The sequence below is a fragment of the Cygnus olor genome, chromosome 4, assembly GCF_009769625.2.
Source record: "Cygnus olor isolate bCygOlo1 chromosome 4, bCygOlo1.pri.v2, whole genome shotgun sequence".
Lineage (NCBI taxonomy): Eukaryota > Metazoa > Chordata > Aves > Anseriformes > Anatidae > Cygnus > Cygnus olor.
The window spans coordinates 24,503,366-24,522,311 of NC_049172.1; the positions used below are offsets into that span (position 1 = coordinate 24,503,366).

Sequence of the window (18,946 nt, forward strand, 5' to 3'; positions counted from 1 at the left end):
ATGGTATTTAAAACTAGCAATGGAATAATTGGATATGCATATAGTGTATTAGTTTTAAAGAAGACAGAGTACATCAGCCCCTGCCCTTCACTGTTGACATAATTGTTCTTTGCAGTGTAATTTCACTCTGTTTTGCTCACTGATGACCAAAATCTCTGAGCTCCCTCTGCTGCCTCAGTTATGCATACCATCGGTTTTTAAAATATTTAAAAAAAAAAAAAAAAAAAAAAAGAGCTTGTCAGTGTGCAATGCGATCTTACAGTGTGCAGCAGGAATCAGCTTTACTTCAAGAATTCTCTTGAACCCATCCACATCCATTTACTGAGGAAGCTTAATGTGACTTACACCTTTAAATTGGTTCTTCCTTTATTTCTTTTTGTTTCACAGTTATTTCAGCTCCTTAAAAGTCTAAGTTACGGTTATTACATTTTCTCTTTAAACAAACTTTCATAGTCAACATCTCTTATAACTATAGAATCATAGAACCGTCTAGGTTGGAAAAGATCTTCAAGATCACCAAGTCCAACCATCAACCGAATCCCATCACTAAACCATGTCCTTAAATGCCCCATCCACATTTCTTAAATACCTCCAGGAATGGTGTCTCTACCACTTCCCTGGGCAGCCTGTTCCAGTGCTTGACCACTCTCTCAGTGAAGAAATACTTCCTAATATCCAATCTAAGCCTCCTCTGGCGTAACTTGAGGCCATTTCTTCTCTCCCTATTGCTCCTGCAACCTTCCTTCACAAAGCTGTAGAGAGCAATGAGGTCTCCCCTCAGCGTCCTCTTCTCCAGACTAAACAACCCCAGTACCCTCAGCCACTCCTCATAACACTTGTATTCTAGTCCCTTCACCAGCTTCATTGCTTTTCTGTTGAGCACACGCTCAACAACTCAATATCATTATAGTGAGCGGCCCAAAACTAAACATAGTATTTGAGGTGTGATCTCACCAGTGCTACGTACAAGGGTCCAGCCTTGCCAATTTTTCTATGTTATTGAGCCAAATGATAGTATGTATATGTATATGTCTGTCTCAATTATATTCATAAAGGGAGAATTTCACACTCATTCTCTAGCCAAATGAATTTTTACTCTTTTGCACATATAAATGAATAGGTCCAGTCCGTTTTTCACTTGTTGGTACTATTGTTTTTTTCACCTACAGATTTAGAAATCTTAAAGAATAGCAGAATATTAACAACATGTGGAAGCCTAGAATAAGATGACCTTTTTTTACATGATAGCACTAAATTAGTAGCTGAAGTTTTTAATTTAAGATGAATGATGAAATATCTAAGCATACAACTTTAAAAATCTGAGAAACCTATCAGTTAGTTTGTTCATGTAAAATTAGATGTATATTGGCAATATGGAAACCAAATCCTACAAGAAACCATATAATTCTCTTATTAGTACACTGGAATTTAAATTTCAGCTTTTATCACAACACCCTCAGAAGTGCCTTACAGAGTTTCTCTTTGTAGCTCGAGCTGTGCTCCATTTCACTTTGCACTGTATAGTCTAATGCAAAGAGATTTCCTAATTGGTAAAAGCAGTGTTAATATATACTGCTGGCAGTTACCAAAGGAAAATAGAAGATATTGTTCAGTCTTATAGGATGAGAATAATTTCAATGGCAACATTTCAATGGCAACATTTTAAGCTGCAAATATTCAGAGACAAAATACTGAATACATGAAGCAATGACTACAGAACACTTACTTAGGCTTTGGGATAGATAGTAGCACATAAAAAAGCCTGCTTTGATTCTAGTAAATATGACTGACCAAATTCCTCAAGATTTTCTAAGATTTAAAATCAGCAACACGTTGATCTTAATGCAGAAGTACAGCAATATTTACGAAGTATGTGTTAACATGCTTAGTATGGGGCATGTTCTAAAATTGAATTGAAAGGGATACACTGAGACACCTAATGGCAAATGACATCAGTGCAGACAATTAGTGTGTTAAAAAGCATATGCCTGTTATCTGTTCCTGCCACATTTCTGCTGATGGGTATTCTTGACTCAGCCTGAAAAGACGTGTTATCCTGAACGTTGTCAAGAAGCAGGTGACATATCTTTCTGTTCTCCTAGTAATAATGAGATTATCTTAAATATACAAATAAAGCGTGCCTTCAACTAAAATTAACCCATTCTTAAGCCATTATGATCACTCTCCTTTCATGAGTCACAGCTCTTGAATTTCTTCATCTTTCATCAAGTGAACATTTCTCTTTATATTCTGTTGTACCTGCTCTAGGTCATCTTTAAACAGAGTACTTGAAACATGTTCACTTGGATACATTGCAAAGCTTAATGACGATGTTTTACCAAATACTTTTTCTAAAATAAATCACTTAGTTTATTATCTCAAATATGATGAAATATATGCCTTCCTTTGGTGAAAATACATTGAAAGTTTCTGTGTAATGGATATAGTAATGTGTTAATACTGAAGTGATTGGCAGAAGAACCTACTTTGCACAATTTTTATTGCAGGTGAGTGAATATGTAATAAAAACTACCTCACAGTTTTGAAATTACAACAACAACAAAAACAAAAACTTATTTTTCACCATATTTGATGGTTAACTCCCTTCTATCAAGGCAATGATTGTTGACTTGATTCTATCAAATCAAGAGATTGTTCTTGTATGGACTGAAGGTGAGTTATTTAGCATCCTTCCTTTTATCATGAACTTCCTTCTAGGATTCTGAGCCTAGGTCATGGAGTCAGGAGAACATGACATCTTTCAAGTTCTGCCAGGTCTGCAGCTGTCCAGTTTGTTACATGACCAGACTAATGCATGCAAATCCCCTTGCTGAACCTGCATTCTAACCAGATGGCATCATATCTGCTGTCCCTGGATGCAGCAAATATTTTCCATAATCTATGGAAATTCTATAGAAGGCAACTATAGTAGTGTGCCTGAAAGGGGGGTGGAATTTGCTACTTATCCCACAGGCTTCTTGGCTACAAAACATTTGAAGTTCCAGGAACAAAACAAAACAAAACAAACAAACAAAAACCAACAACAACAGCAACAAAAAAGGCATATTTTGCAACCCTGGATGTGCTTCCTAACTCGCAGCGCAGGGCAAAAGGTTGGGTTGAGGCTTATCAATTAAATTAGGGTATCAAGGGTGCACGGTGATTGAAAATGGAAAAACAGTATGCAGTGGTACAGGACTAGTTTATTAACAAGACCAGTTGGAGCTTTGCATACAAATATGAGGGTCCAGTATCTTATTTACTGATATAAACTGACTTAGACAGTGCAGCAGTAGGATGGGTTGGATACGGCTACACAGAAAGGGCCAGTACAGATGATACTGCACACACAGGTTATCAGGTACCACTAGGTGAATTTCCAAATCTGGAAAAATCTGGTTCCCTACAAATACTGAAAATCATCCTTACCCAAACTTTTGGAAATGAGGAGAAATAGTTGTACTGTGTTTTATTTCCTGACCTCTGGGAAGGTTATGAGAATGATTGTTCTATTCCATACCTCTTCCTAATGTTTTCTTGCTGTGTTATGAAATAACTATACCCCTGTATAAACTCCTCTACTCCTGGCATCTATAGTGTTTTGGTTTTTTTTCCTCAGAAAATAACTCTAGCCTTTTCAGCTCCTTTTATGACTGAAAAAATAAAGGAATTGTCAATTTTTACATTTTGCTTCCTTTGAAGATTTATAAATGATTCAGTATAAAAATAATAGATAGAATTTGTGTTGGATCATTCCATAACTAAATTCCAGGAATTCGAGCAGCAAATGGTCTTTTCTCTGAAGAAAATATCTTTGATTGTTTGGTTTGGTATATGTTTGGACTAGCAAAAATGGTTGATTAAATTGATTTCTAAAAAGGGCAGAAGCTTTGCTTTTGCTGGAATTTATGGCCTTTGCAGAAGCTGGTGGCAGGCTTCTTTCCCTAACCCCTCAAGCCAATGGCTTTTAAACTGTTTTCAAAAGCAAACCTTCCGGGAGTTATTAGGGAGAAGTAGTGTTCATTCCTTGGCTAGTAGAGTGCAAACACGTTATTCGAAAAACAGGTTTAGTTACAGAGATGATTTCCACATATTTCACATTTTTTGAAAACCAGTCTATTCAACATGGATGTACAGGAAAACAGAAATTTAAACTATGAAGAGACATGTCAGTAAAAAATGAACATATAATCTTGCCTTTATAGAGATCAACTGTCAGTTAAGTTGTTTGTCACCATACAACAGCAGCAAACCAACTCAAGTCCAAGTGACGGGTTTATTTCAGATAGCATCCTGAGGCCACATTCTGCTGAATGCTCTGGAGATAAATTGCAATTGTACATAATAGCAGAGTTCATTTGTCTTAGAAAATAGTGGAAAACAGCAAGGCCTTGTTTTCAGGTCTCAAACCTGCCCTTTCTCAATAATCTTTCAGCGGTTTATGAGGAAGTGAAATTTCCTTATGAAAGGAAGTAATTTCATGAACTTAGCATCTCCATAGTGACTGTGAAGTTACAGTCTAGAATAGATGATATTGTAATGATGAAAAGTAGATTGAAAATACCATGTACATTTTTGATAGCTTTAGATGAAAGTACTGCCATAGAGGACCCAATTCAGTTGCCGGTGTGCATCTTCAGTACTAATGGAAATTTACAAACAATGCAAGAACTGAAAACAATTATATTCTGTGCATGAATAAGCCATAGCTGTGAAAATATCATAAAAAGTATCTACAACAAAGCATACGTTCAAACGAGTATTTGCACTGACAGCAGCCGTGTAATGGGCACAAGGAGAATAAAGGCATAGTACTTTTGCGAAAACAGATACCTTAGAAACAGAATTTAGAAGCATAATATACCAGAAGGTTTCCACAATTAAATACTAAGATTGCCATTTCAGTTGTTTTGATTTGATTAAGCTGGATTCATTTTTACGGTTGTGACCCACATGCAATTTGTTTCTAGATTATTCTGGAAGAGGATGAATTGGAGTAGGTTTCGTATTTATCCCAAGGATTGGTGGCTGAGACACAGCCAAGTTCCGTAATGTTTTGTGGAACTTGGAATTGAAATTCAATGGGATCTTAATGCAATACAGAGAATAAATATGAGTCAGAAATAAATACTGCTGGCTTTTTTGTTTTTTTAACTTTCCCTACTGATATAAACAGATCATCTGAATCTTAATACCCATCCATAAGAGTGACTTATAACCAATTTCAGACCTGTGTGGTATTGTCAAGGATTCCAGACAGAACTGTATTAATGCCAACAGAGAAGAGGTAATATTTCCTGTTTCCCAACATGCAAGAACTGTGTTTCTGCAGACTCTGATATATGTAGAAGACAGGCACTCTGAGCTCATGTACTGAAGCTGCAGGTGGAGACTTACAACAGGTTTTCTCATTTCAAAGCTGATCCTATTATTATGGTGCCTGAAGATGTAATTCCACACATGTAAGTGAAATTATTTGAAGAGAACTGCATCATAAAGATTTTTGAAAAGTAAGCACTGACAATCTTTGTTTTCCTAAACTGTAGCAGATTTTTGTCATTCAGTTTGACAGAAGACTAAAACATGATACTTGAACATTGGCACTCTTTGCCGATACATAAATCAACAAATATTTTCATTAACTAACAACAGCACCAGCAGAATGTTGAACACTGAATAAAATCCCCAAGATTCTTCACGAAAAGCAACTAGTATCTTATAGTCCTAGTTGTCACACAAAACCTCAAAAATACTCCACTACCTCTAGCTAGTGCTGAAAATCGAGCATCTGTATCCACTCATTCAAGCTCAGCATCCACAAAATTCACATCTCTCGTCAGCTACCACCAGATGCACACAGTATCTGCTGCTTTGACTTCTTAGTCCTTGAAGAAATTCAAATCAGGTGTACAACCATCTATACCAACTTCATGTCCCAGATCTGTAAATGTGTTAGAATGAGTCAGCCAGAGTTTGTTTCACAGGTGTAGGGAATTGGCAGCAGTGATAGCCTTACACTTGTATACTGAGCCATGTTTTCTTAAGTCCTTGTTTACAATAAGGAAAACTAGCTTCACCTATTTTTACTTCACTTGCAGAAGAGAGTGAATCTAGGCCTGCAGTGGTCTTACTACTCCAAGCACAGGAAAATCATGTTCCGGCTCTACAAATCTCTCCTGTAATTGATCTGTTTTACCTAAAATAGATAAATATTTACCAAGATAGGTATTATAATCAGCTCTTCCAGACATACCACAGAAATACATTGCTCATTCTCTCTGATCCATTTGAACAAATGTTCAATTTTACAGAACACTTTGTATAATGCAGAAAGATCAAATTTTCTATTTCCCTATAGACACATACTGCAGTTAGTAGGAACAAAGGACTGGAAAGGACCACTTGGATCATCAGTGCAGGCCCTTGCTGCTGCAGACAATTTAGCTTTATAATCCCATTCATCTGTTCAAATGCTGTCTAAAACCCAAAAGTTTTTTTCACATGCCAACCCTCATGAGAGGTTCCTCCAGAATCTCTATCTCCTCATGTCAAGGGAGACTTTACTTAGCCTTTAGCCTATTTTTTTAAGATCCCATGTTTACCTGCACCCATCTGATCTTGTTCTAGAAATGCTGAAGAAAAGTTCACACCTCCTGTTACCTCTTAACCTATCCTTGCTTCCTTTGATTCTCTTTTCTCTGATTGCTCTTTTCACTTAAGGAAAAACTATGACTTTAGCAGCACTACTGCACTGTGAAAGCATTACTCCATCCCCTCCAATACTTTCTCCGTTACTTTTATATTTCTATAATTGTCATTTCAATCTGTTTGAATAGTAGCTGTTAGGCTTGCTGCTGCTAAAAGTCCATATCCTGCATCTAGTAATTACATTATCCAGATAAAGCTGTGAAGATAACTAATTTCAGTCACTGCTGTGGAAAATCTCAGGACCTGTGAACATAAGATTAAGGCATCCCTACATAGCTCCATTCACGCTGTATGAGGTAGGCTGTTTATAAAGTTTTTTATTTTGTTGTAATAGTACAAGACAATTCATTTCACCAAGGCTATGTTTGTGTAACACTCACGACATTTGTTTGATTTGTAAGGACACGTACCAAAGTAAAGACTACGTTAAAAAAATAATAATAAAAAAAAAAAAGATAGTGAGAGACCAGGCCAAAATAAAATATTTTTAAAGCTTCTTGACTATAATGCCTTGATGCCTCACAATGTGTATTTTGGTAATGGAAATTAATCTTATCATGATATATGGGGATTTTGACTTTGCCTCCCATTAACTCTAATAGGAGTTAAGTCCATAAGTTAAGTCCATAAGTCCTTTGTATTACTATCCTAATACAAGCTTCTCCCTCATTTTTTGCATGAGCCTGCAATTTACTAACACTTTGTTTACAGAAACAAAAGCTATATTAACTTTAAAATTACTTCAAAATGAACTTGAATTAAGAAAATAAGGGATTTTTGGATTGCCATATTTTGCTAATTTCTATTCTTAAGTAGTATGTGTGTGCTGGAAAAGCTCTCCAGTGTAAACACTTTACACAAAGCATTATCTTTGAAATTCTTTTCCATGAATAAGTTTGAGTTATTCTGGCATCATTTAAAAATTTAGTTCCACTCTCACATACTCATTTTATTTTGAATACTTGGTACTTCATGCACTCTGGGTGTGAATTTTTAATTACAATAGCCAAAGTAATCACTCAGCATGAAAAAGCTGTGCACTCAGATTGTTTTTATATATATCATACCCACAGTGCAAAAACATAGCCTAAATAATATCCCAAAAAGTTCAAACCATTTTATAATACTTTACAATTCAACAGTAAAGTAATACAATGTATTCAACAAACTTGTAGGAATGTTTTCTACATAGTCTTTATGACTTTTCTTCTTTTCCAAATAGAATACACAGTGTGCTAACACGTCGTTGTCATTAACAGTTGGAAGAACAAGAGGTGCTATAAAAATGTGATCCAGACCAATTTTTTCTAAGTGCCAATATGATCACAGCAAGATTTGGGCTGATATGCATATTTTACTGACATGCCCCTCCCTGTGTCATTATTGGCATTACAATTATGGTGCTAGATCTTATTTTTTTTAATCCTCCTAAATTCTATTGCCAATTTATGCAGTACTAAAACTCAGCCTCTCTGAGACAGTTTGGTTTACTCAATGGTGCAAAATAATCCTTATGACTTCAGAATCTGTCTCACTTATCATGTAGTCCTAGCAGTCCCGTTCACCTCATACAGCACAGAAGTTGGGGGTTGTATCTTCTCTCATTCCCAAAACAGTTTCCTTTCTCCCTTCAGCTAGTTAATTATTTTACACAGGAAGGGCCACCTTCCATCTGGATTCACAAGATGGGTGTCTCTAGATAGGAATCTAGGGATTCCCATCTTACTCGATCTCTCCAGCTAATCCTACCTCACAGTCTTCTCTGCTCCTTTGCTTCTACTGCTCCAGCTTGCAGAGGATTTACCTTTTTCAACTCCTTCATCCAATGCTTTCAACACATGGAAGCTAACAGGATTCAGCTCTCCACAGCTGTAGCCTTCTCCACAGTTTAGAAAGTTCCCAACTGGCAAGCACCGACAAAACGTTATCAAACCCCAGGGGCAAATTTACTACCAATCTTCCCCCCAGCAAAAAAAAAAAAAAAAAAGCTGACTGCCTCCTCAGGGCAATTCCTGCCAGTGTGAACAGATATTGATCAAATACTTTATCACAATCAAGAAGATATTGAAGGTGAATTAAAAACAAATGTACTGAATACACATCACTTGGAAAAACGATGTATACATATCAAAAAAACAAATGTACTGAATACACATCACTTGGAAAAACGATGTATATTTTTTAATGACAGAACAGTAACTCTCAAAAGCACTTCTAGCAAATCTCAATTTATTCCCTTGCTTAAGAAAACAAGCATTTACATTGTCTGATCTTCTATTGAGCAGATTTCTTTTTGAGTTAATAGATTTTCAAAAGTAATCTTATTGAAACATATGAAAGCTAATTTATTGGCATAGCAGGATTAGTTAAAGAAGAAGATTTCTAGACTGCTTTCAATTATAAACATTGCATGCTACAATATGTGGGATCTCTCACAATCTCCTCTTCAGTTGCTCTATCTTCTTTTAGAGATTTAAATTGAATGAGGATTTAGCTACTTGACTCTTAGTAGGATTGAGGGAATAGAATACCAAAAATTTCAAATTTCTAGGCAGTCTTTATTAGTTCTTTATTTTACAATATTTTTCTTTATTTTTGTGTACAATGTTATGAAGTTGGCTACTCTACAGCTTCATAAAACTGAACACATAAATTTAGGTTAGCAAAATAGAAGCAAAATGTTTCAGATTTTTGTCTGTGACTGTTCTGGTATGATTGTTCATATTTGAGAGTATTTGAGATCTATGAATATATGATTAGGATTGGCTCATCGATGGTTCTCCTCCACTTCCTTCCCCTTCCATGGATCTAGTGGAAGCCTGTGAACTTGACATGTCTCATCAGCAGTGAGTCTACTCTTTCAATATCTTATCCTTCTCCCTTGCTACTCATCTAGAATGACAAACACTTTTTCGCAAAGGTAATTTCTTCATGAAAGGAGCAGATTAGTAAATGGATACTGAATGCAGTTTGTGTCTTTTCACGTTCTATTTAGTGGCCTAAGTGCATTTAGTGATTTTTGAAATGGCTTTAATAATCCCTGTAAGTCCCTAGGACTGGTGGACATACCATAGGATTCCAGAAGACATGCATCTTTCTGAACCATCAGATAAAAGGGGGAATATCTTAGGGGTTTTCAAGTGCTATTAGATGTCTTTGTGTAGACAGATTGTTCCCCTTCTCCCCAGTACTAGTACAACTAGTTCAACTCCACATTAACATTTATGTGTTGCTATGACATCAGTGTAGAACCTCTAAAACAACATGATTTTCCTGACAGAATTCTTGGTGCACATCATGCCTATCAATACATTTAAAGATGACACATATCTAACAAATTTTGTTTAAAGTTAGAGATATGTATCTGTAGTTAAGCTTCTGGACTTAAGCTAGTTCAGCTTTACCATTTATTTTGCCCTTTTTACCTTACTTTAGACAATGCCATATTTAGCACTCAACAGTTGGAAGACTGAGGGGAAATTTAGTACAGAATTCCCAAATTCCTCTTCGGTCCTTTTTATTTCCCTGGGGAGGTTAAAACCAGGATGATTATAAATATTTTCAGTGAAGATTTCTACTGTTATTCACTCAGTCATTGAAACCAGTCATATTCTAAGTGCTAATGTATAATATAAATTAATAACAACACAGAATATGTAGCACCAAAAAGTGATCGGCAAATGAATCATCTCAGAAAAACTCAACTTTTAACATGGCAAAAAAATACCTTCTGGTGTTGGAGCAAAAACATCTTCAGGGACACATCATTTGTCTGCAGAAGAAAAAAAAGAAATATATATATATACATATATATATATATTTAAAACTGAGAACACAGCAAAGATCAACAAAGACAGAGTTTTAGACCATGATGTTTGTTCATGTAATTGTCATGTCCTTTTTCATCTAACCCCTTATACAGCTGCTTGAAAGTGTAAACATTTTAAAAGCCTCTGAGCTGAAGCTTATAACCCCAGTTACAGCAAAAAGTTGCAAAATGTGATTTTAGTATAATGCGTTAGGAGTTGGGAACATGCAACTTCCATTAAGAAATGAAGACACAATAGGAGCTGTGACCAAGATTATTACACAGCAGTTTAGTACTGTGTTATTTTTTTTAAAAAGTAAACAACCTAGATGTTTTGACTTTTGATATGACAATTATTTATGAGAACATAAACTTAAATCTGTCCATTGCTACTAATAATAAACCAAAAAAACAAGCAAACAAACAAAAAAAATTAACTAAACCTGTCTATTTTGTAATGTTTCCATCCTAAAGCCTATGGAAAATAAGTAGATTTTGTGGAACACTGTTGAATTCAACAGATCTTGAATGTTTTATAGTAAAGAGAAGGAAGTTAAATGCTAATAATCAAGGATTCCTTACAGAAACTACTGCCTATATTCTTCTTTTTAAGCTGTGGGTTGAATGACAAAGGTTGAAAGCTCTATTAATAAGCATGCTGTAAATGACCCATACTTTCAGTAAGGAAAAGACTGAACTAAAGTACTGACAGAACAGTTCTTATACTCCAAACCATGAGCCATGGTGATGAATGAGATATTCAACCCAGCAGAAAAGCAAGCAAGCTACATTCATCTGTCCCATGCATTAGCTGAACACTTATCACTTCAGAATCCAAGACTGTGAAAGCAGGTGACAAACCTAGAAAGAGCATTTGGTGCACTAGTAGTGTACATACTTATTCACTGAAGTCTGAACTTTAATTTTGAAGGGGAATCTGAGAGCTCTGATACTGTAGGTAGTAATTTCAAAGTCCTAGTTTCATCTAGTTCTTTAGCAAATGAGTTTTAGTTCTATTGACTTAATAAGAGTGCTGCTGGGCAGTTATTGGAGCCAAACTTTGCAAAGAAATTAGACAAAATTAACAAAACTTTAAGAAAACTATTCACAGGACACCAACCACTTAGTTTTGGGTGTAAGAAAAGAAGAAAACCCAGTAAAACACTTCTTTTAAAATTAAAAATTTTAAAGAACAGCCTAAAATCTGCTTTTATACACCCATGGATGGAGATAGAGATAGCTCTTCACCCAAAATCCATCAACAATCTTCTCTGAACAGCTCAAATAATTTCCTAAAGCTTCCTGAGATCAGAGGCAAGTTAGCCCTCACCCAAATCCCCAAACCATCTGGCCTGTCCTACTTAATGGAGGGGGTAAGAGCACCCACCATTTTCAAACAACCATAGGATTAGAGTGTTTATCCAAGAACAGATAGGCCTTACTGCTCATCCTCAGCCTGCAAGGGCTCAAATTGCCAACAAATTGCTTAGCCACCTAGCTTGCGGGAGGACTAGACAGGAAAGCTCTGCATCTCTTTGTGTAAGGAACTGCATATTTCTCCTTATATAGCACAATCAGAAGAGTCACAGGCTTAGAAAGAAAAACTGCAAGAGGAAGGTTTCCTTCTAAGGCCCATTGATGAAGACATTTCGTTCTGAGGGAGAAATCCTACAGTGCTGGAAACTTCACCAAGCTACTTCTTATTAAGAAAGTGAGGAAGTACCAGTTACTTCCAGAAACGTTCTCTGTGGTAGAAGGGTTCTCTGTGGTAAAAGCAGTAACACCATCCTTTGTTTTATCCAATACCAAATTCAATTCTGGAAAGAGAGCTTCCACCATGGAATTATTCCAGGACCAATCATCAAGAAGATTCAGTGAGTCAGACAAACCCTTTATCATAATCAACAGCATATCTACATTGCTTCTTGTAATGAATGCCCTGCAGCTATTCAGTACAGAAAAGCATGTTCTCAGAGATGTTTGGCATTAGTCAGATCTTGTTACTCTGACACAGATTTGACATGTCAATTAAAGTTAAGTACTCAGCGATCAATTTAAATCACAGTTAATTTCTCTTTAGCTGCTGTAGTAAATCTCTGACAGATTAATGGGTTACAGTTAGTGGTGGAGCATGGAGTCAGTTGCAATTTTTTTTTTCACTCACTAATTGAACTGCCATACAGCCATAGATTGCTAGTAGCCTTGTTGCAGTTCAGACCTGTAATAACAGAAAGACCTAAGAAAAATAGCAAAGGGTATTTGCAATAATAAATCATGTCAGTGAAAAGATCACCAATGTTTATTAGCATGATAAGATAAAGTGTGAGCCATTTCAGTCCATTCTAAATGTATTTATTGTAAAGGATGTTCTTGCCCTTATATTCAAACAGATTTCCCCCTCTAGTATTTACCCTTCAATACATTTATGGATGGCAAGTGAGTCCTCTGTTTGTCTTTACATTGGCAGTTTAAAGAAATCAAACTTTCCTGTCTCCCCTCAAAGAACTGGCTATCCAGTCCAGTCCTATATCATTATTCTCTTAACATTCTCTTACTTATTCTTTTTTTTTTTTTCAACATGACTACAGATGAGGCTGCACCATAAATAATCTTGGTAATCATGGAATTTCAACTATTAAGCAGGAGAAAAGACAGGGAGATCCTTCAGATTTAATACATGCAATATTTACATTTCTCAGATGTCAGTGAGAGGGGTCTTCTCTGATTTTGCAGTGAAAGTGGTAACCTACATGCAAAATGACCTACTGATTTGAGAGGTTTACTTAAATTTAAATATTTGAGTTTCTGTACTTGAGAAATTTCATCAAAGCCATATTGAAATCATTAGCTGAATAGGTTTTTTGTCCAGTCTGAAATTTCCAGGTATGCAAAGGAAAAATGAGGAAACTCTATCAATTTACCCAAAATAATTAGGTTACCTAAGGTGCAGCCACAGTGCTTTTGGCTGGTTAACAAATTTAAAATGGAAAGATGCTATTACCACATAGTCCTAATACACTACAGGGCACCCTGTTTAATTCTACTAATAAAAGCAACAATAAAATGCATGACAAGTTGCATGCATTTCAGAGACTAATATAGCAACTTTACAAAATCTCACCAGTAAGAATTAAAACAGCTGATGTATTCTGTAATATACTAGTTTACTAGCTTGCCATGTACATTAGTAGGAAGGAGAAAGTAAACTTAAGAGAGAAGACATCTATAACAAAAAACCTGTATCCATCAGATCCCCATACTGTACCACATTTGTATCAGTATAACAAACAGCAAAATCGTCCTTCAAGCCAGGAGACCATACGTTACACAAGAAAAGCTCATATTAGAAACTGCAAAATAAAAAAGCTAATATGTTTTCACTCTCCAATGGTGGCAACAAGTTCAGTACTGTACTGAAGAGAGTAGCACTCCTGTTTCAGAAAATAACCATTTTTTCTGCTTTGTTTTGCATTTTATACGCAAGTGGTGGAATTAATCTGGCCTTTTTTTTTTTTTTTTTTTTAACCACAGTATTACATCAAGAACAGAATAATAAATGGCAAAATTGCTAAGGGCTTGTAATTAGCCTGTTGCAAACACACACATAACCGTTTGACCAAACAGTCTTATTCCCTGTGGGGTGATCCACAAATCCAATAAAACAAATAGCATGCTCTGGTTACAAAATTATGCTTCTTTTGAGTTGCTTCTTCAAAACATTGGTTACATTTTTAGGCAAAGATTCCCCTGGGTCTTATTTTTCCTGATATTGATTCGTCTCCCTCGTAACATCTATTTAAATCATTTAACTCATTCCTGCTCCCCCATGCCTTTAGCAGTTCCTTCGCATTCTGCCCTCCTTTCACTGCCGGTGAACAGCTCTGTCTGTTACATTTGTCATAATTTTGGTACTGAAGATCAAATTCAGCATTTAGTGTAACAAAGTAAATTCCAAAGCACTCCACCCTGTGCAAAACGCTCTTCCAGCATTATGTAAAATGGAACTGATAGCAACAGATGTAGAAACCTAGAAAGGGAGAAATCTAACCATTGGGGGCTATCACTCTGCACATGTATATAACCTACAAATATGGGTCCTTGTTCATGGTTGATTTTCAAACACATACAATACATGTAGTTAATAAAATTAGTACAAATACGTTCCAAAAAGTCTTTATGTGTTCCCTGTAATTCGATAGAAACAGAATGAACATAACTTTATATTTTAGACTTCAGCAAATACATCTACACTCTATGTGACTTTCATGATTTCACTAGAAACTCCTCAAGTATTTTTCCCGGCAGATTTTTATTGGACTTGAATTGAAGTTCACCATGCCCCAATGCTGATTTTATTGAATCCTGACCCCCTAAGAAAGTTCACTCTGTGACTAAGGGTTTTGAATGACAGTGGAACAAGTGTAGACCCATAAATCAGCCTCATTCTGCAGAAGCAGAGCACAGCAGCTGTGTAGACGATAGCAGCGTGAGGTTGTAGTAGTGGCTATGGATGCTGCCACAGCTTAAATGATGATTTTTCTATCCCTGCAGAGGAACCTTCCCAGCACAGAGCTGAGTTAGTTGAGTCTGGGCAAGTAGCACGCAGGTATAGTAATTCTCTTGTAGGAAAACAAATCAGTTCTGTCAGTTTAATTCTGTTCTCCGTATTGGCATCAAAAGATCCTACTTGTTTAAAGCAGGTAAGCCTTGAGCTCACAAGGTGTAATTATAAGCTGAGTCAATGAATGTGTATCTCTTTCCTTTTACAGATTAGGATTTTTTATTTTTATTTTTTTTTTTTTTGTAATGAATATTGAGAGCCATTTTAAGTCAGACTTCTCAGGTGAGAGAATAATGAAAAATTGCTTCAGTACAATTTAACTGGGATTTTTTTTTTTTCATCCTAAGAGTTAGAAGCAATTTAAACCCATATACTTTGACTCAGTTTAGGCAAATTGAAATATAGAATAGCTTAAGGTGACTTAAAGGAAATTCATCCATTTGTCTTCCTCCATTTTCCACTTTCATTTCAACTTCCTGCTATGCATTTACATCGACCTGTATTACACTTATGAGAGGCTCCTTACTGTATAAATAATATTATTCATTAGTTAATTATGCTCAAGAAAGAAAAGTAAAATAACCTGCAAACTATTTCAGGTTGTATACATTAAAAAGTACATGCTGGGTTTGGCTGAAGTGCAGATGAAGTCTTCCTAAAAGCTGCAGTGCTCACACCCAGTAGCCCAGGTTTAGAGCTAAGAGAGCAAAGAGAAGCTTACTTCTATATCTGCAAAGTAAAAATCTCTCTGTGTTTTCATCATGCCATAGTGCATATTAAGAAAAATACCAATAGCTTCTTTTAGGGATTTTTCATGGCTCTTGAGAAGCAAAATTTCTTTCAGTCCCTTTCTGAAAGGGGGATTAAAATGAATTAACAAAATACTAATAATAACAACAATAACAATTATAAACTGTTTAAAAAATCTTTTCCATATCTGCTGAAAACAATAATCTGAATGAATTTCATTTTCTAGGTGTGGTTTTCTAATTACTGGCTTTGTCTTTATTTATAAGAATATAAGAATATAAAATTCTCTACTGGGAATTTCTCTATATGATATGCAGTATTATCTCATTATCAAGCAACAAATTCTTGGTAAACATGTTATTAGCATATTTGGCTATCCTTATTCAAGCTGAATAATTAAACTGACCACAACAGCAGGATGCTGAAGATATAAAGAACAATTCCCCAAGAGCAAATGCTGTATACTGAGGTACCTGTTGTCCTTCATTATGTCTGTTGGCATAAATCTCACAGCTGTATGACTACTTATTCCAAGTTTTAAGACAAAATAATTATACCATACTGGAATTTCAGTGATACCCTACTTACACAAACGGGGTTACTAGTTACTCTAATACCTGTTACCCATTGTTATTGGCCAAATTGAATTGCTCAGTCCAGAATACTTCTTCATTTCTGATTCTGCCTCAAAATGTTCCCTTTTAAAAGTTTTGTTTGTTTTTGTTTTGTTTTGTTTTGTTTTGTTTTTGTCAAACTAGCTCTGAGAGCCAGCTCCCATTTCTCCTCTGCACCTAACAAGGTCTTAGTCTATATTTTATTTTCATCTTATTTCACTAATGCAGTAGTGCAAATAAGGAGGAAAATCATAGTATGACCATTAAAAGCATAGGCTCTATGATCTTATGCACAGCATCTCAATTCTGTCTGTTCTTGATGTAATTTAATTATATGCTAATATTCATTTTCTCCCAAACAAATATTTTTATCTTTTGGAATGGTAAATTTTTAATAATGTGTCCAGACAGAAATACATCATCTCTGACAGAGAGTGTATACAACTCCCTGTGACTTACAGAAGTTTAAAGCACTCTGCTCATCTTTTTGGTAAAAACACCCTTAATTAAAATAGGATTGACTGTGGCAATAAAGGTGACTACACTTGTACCTAAGCTAATGTATCATAAGCAGTTACAAAATCTGTACCAGATTCGAACAGAGGAGGAACAAGTGTGTCCTTCTCATACAGCTGTATGGCAAAATAGTACTTACAGAATTTTTCAATAGGGAACTGAAGCACAGAAAGACTAAGTGGTATGTCTAAAATATGTAAGGATTAGAGAGGGAAGAAAGAAGTGAATTGAGGTTCCCTTACCGCAGGACAGACTTTCACTGCCTCAGAGAGGGAAGTTGAGCAGAAAAAGGTAATGTCATAAAACTCTGTATGTTTCTCTGATTTCTATCTCAAGACCGTGCTACTGTAGGAATAGAGGTATATGGAACTATATGGACTGTATGCAGAGGTTGGATTTCCTTATTTTGGGATTTTTTCAATTGCCCTGAAATTATTCTTATCCACTGTGTCCCCACTAATACAAATAGGTATCATGCTGGCATTCAGCTAAGTAATTCTTTTGTCATACACAGATGGACAGGGGATTACATGGCTAAGAAATGAAATAAAAGCTAAATCCCTATGCTTGATAAAGCTTTGCGTGTTTTCTCTTTCATTCAGGATTACCGAGTGAACATCTTTCTCCGCCAGAATTGGAATGATCCACGACTTGCATACAGTGAATATCCAGATGACTCTTTAGACTTAGATCCATCCATGTTGGATTCAATTTGGAAACCTGATTTGTTCTTTGCTAATGAAAAAGGTGCCAACTTTCATGAAGTTACAACAGATAATAAGTTGCTGAGAATTTTCAAAAATGGAAATGTACTTTATTCCATCAGGTGAGTCTCTAATCAAGGGATTTTTTTCAGGTAGAAGCTCAAAAGTGTATCTTAGAATGGTTAACAGATATTTTCAGTTCTAGGCACACAGAATTATTACTAAAGTACATTGAATTTTGAATACTGAATGTCATCATCATTATTAATTATTTTAAATGCCAAAGTGATCCTTCATTAGATATGTACTTAGTAAAATAAGAATAAAATAAGAAAAATTATCATATAAATAAGAAAATTATCAATAAATAAGAAAATTATCATTCCCATTTTAAAGTACAGATACAGAGCTCGGACACTTGCAGAAAGCAAATATACCTGGAGTATTATAATTGACCTGGCCTGTGTATGAGTTTCATATGCTGTACCCTTGAATATCATAAGAATCCAATTTATTTTTCACCTTTTTGGATATTGCAGTTGCACTCCGATGTGGAAACATGACCTGTTTGAGGAAGCATGAGATTTAAAGAATAGTTCACTTACTTCTGGAGGCGGAGAGGAAAGTGGAAAGTAAACTTTTGAAAAGTTTTAAGAAGCTGTAAGCAGCAATCACATCTAAGTATTGATAAAAAACAGTTGTTCTAATCCTGTAGGCTGTAACAGTTTTAACATCATTCTTACAAATAACTTAAAAAATGTGATCTAATGAGAGATGCATTCAATATAGGTATACTAAGGCCTATAGTCATGATACAGATTTTGCATTAATACAGTGACCAACTTGAACAAAATGTTACAATTTTTGAAATAAATATCTCTCTTTTCCACTTAGCATTTTGCTATGATTTATGATATTGCAGTAATGGGTAATTGAACTTTTTTTTGAAGAGACATCAGGAGTCTGCAAAACAATTTGTACAACAGGACAAAAAATGTTTGTGACTTGCATAAATTTATCAGTGGCAAGGCTCTTCCTCCTTGTTCTACTCCCTCCAAATACATACACCACATAGAGTACAGTCACAAGCACTCAACTGAAGCAAGTTTGGATAGCAACTTCAATAGAACTCTGACCAAGTTCACAGTCTCATGAAATGGGGACAAAACCATTATAATATTATAATTATAAAAGCAAACATTGACTGTGAAGCTAGCAGATGTCAGATTCTTGTGGAGACAGAATGTTTATGTTGCTATGATTTAATTAAGAACTATTGCAGTTC

The 18,946-nt window shown here is 35.5% G+C and overlaps 1 protein-coding gene across 2 annotated transcripts in view; it reads left to right on the forward strand.

Annotated features, from left to right (window-relative positions):
* The window catches only part of GLRA3 (glycine receptor alpha 3), an 87,220-nt gene that overhangs the window by 29,424 nt on the left and 38,850 nt on the right, over positions 1 to 18,946 (forward strand). For both annotated transcript variants that reach the window (XM_040556272.1, XM_040556274.1), the window contains exon 4: positions 17,560 to 17,783. In XM_040556272.1, coding sequence (XP_040412206.1) covers positions 17,560 to 17,783 — 224 coding nt within the window. The remainder of the gene's footprint in view (positions 1 to 17,559; positions 17,784 to 18,946) is intronic.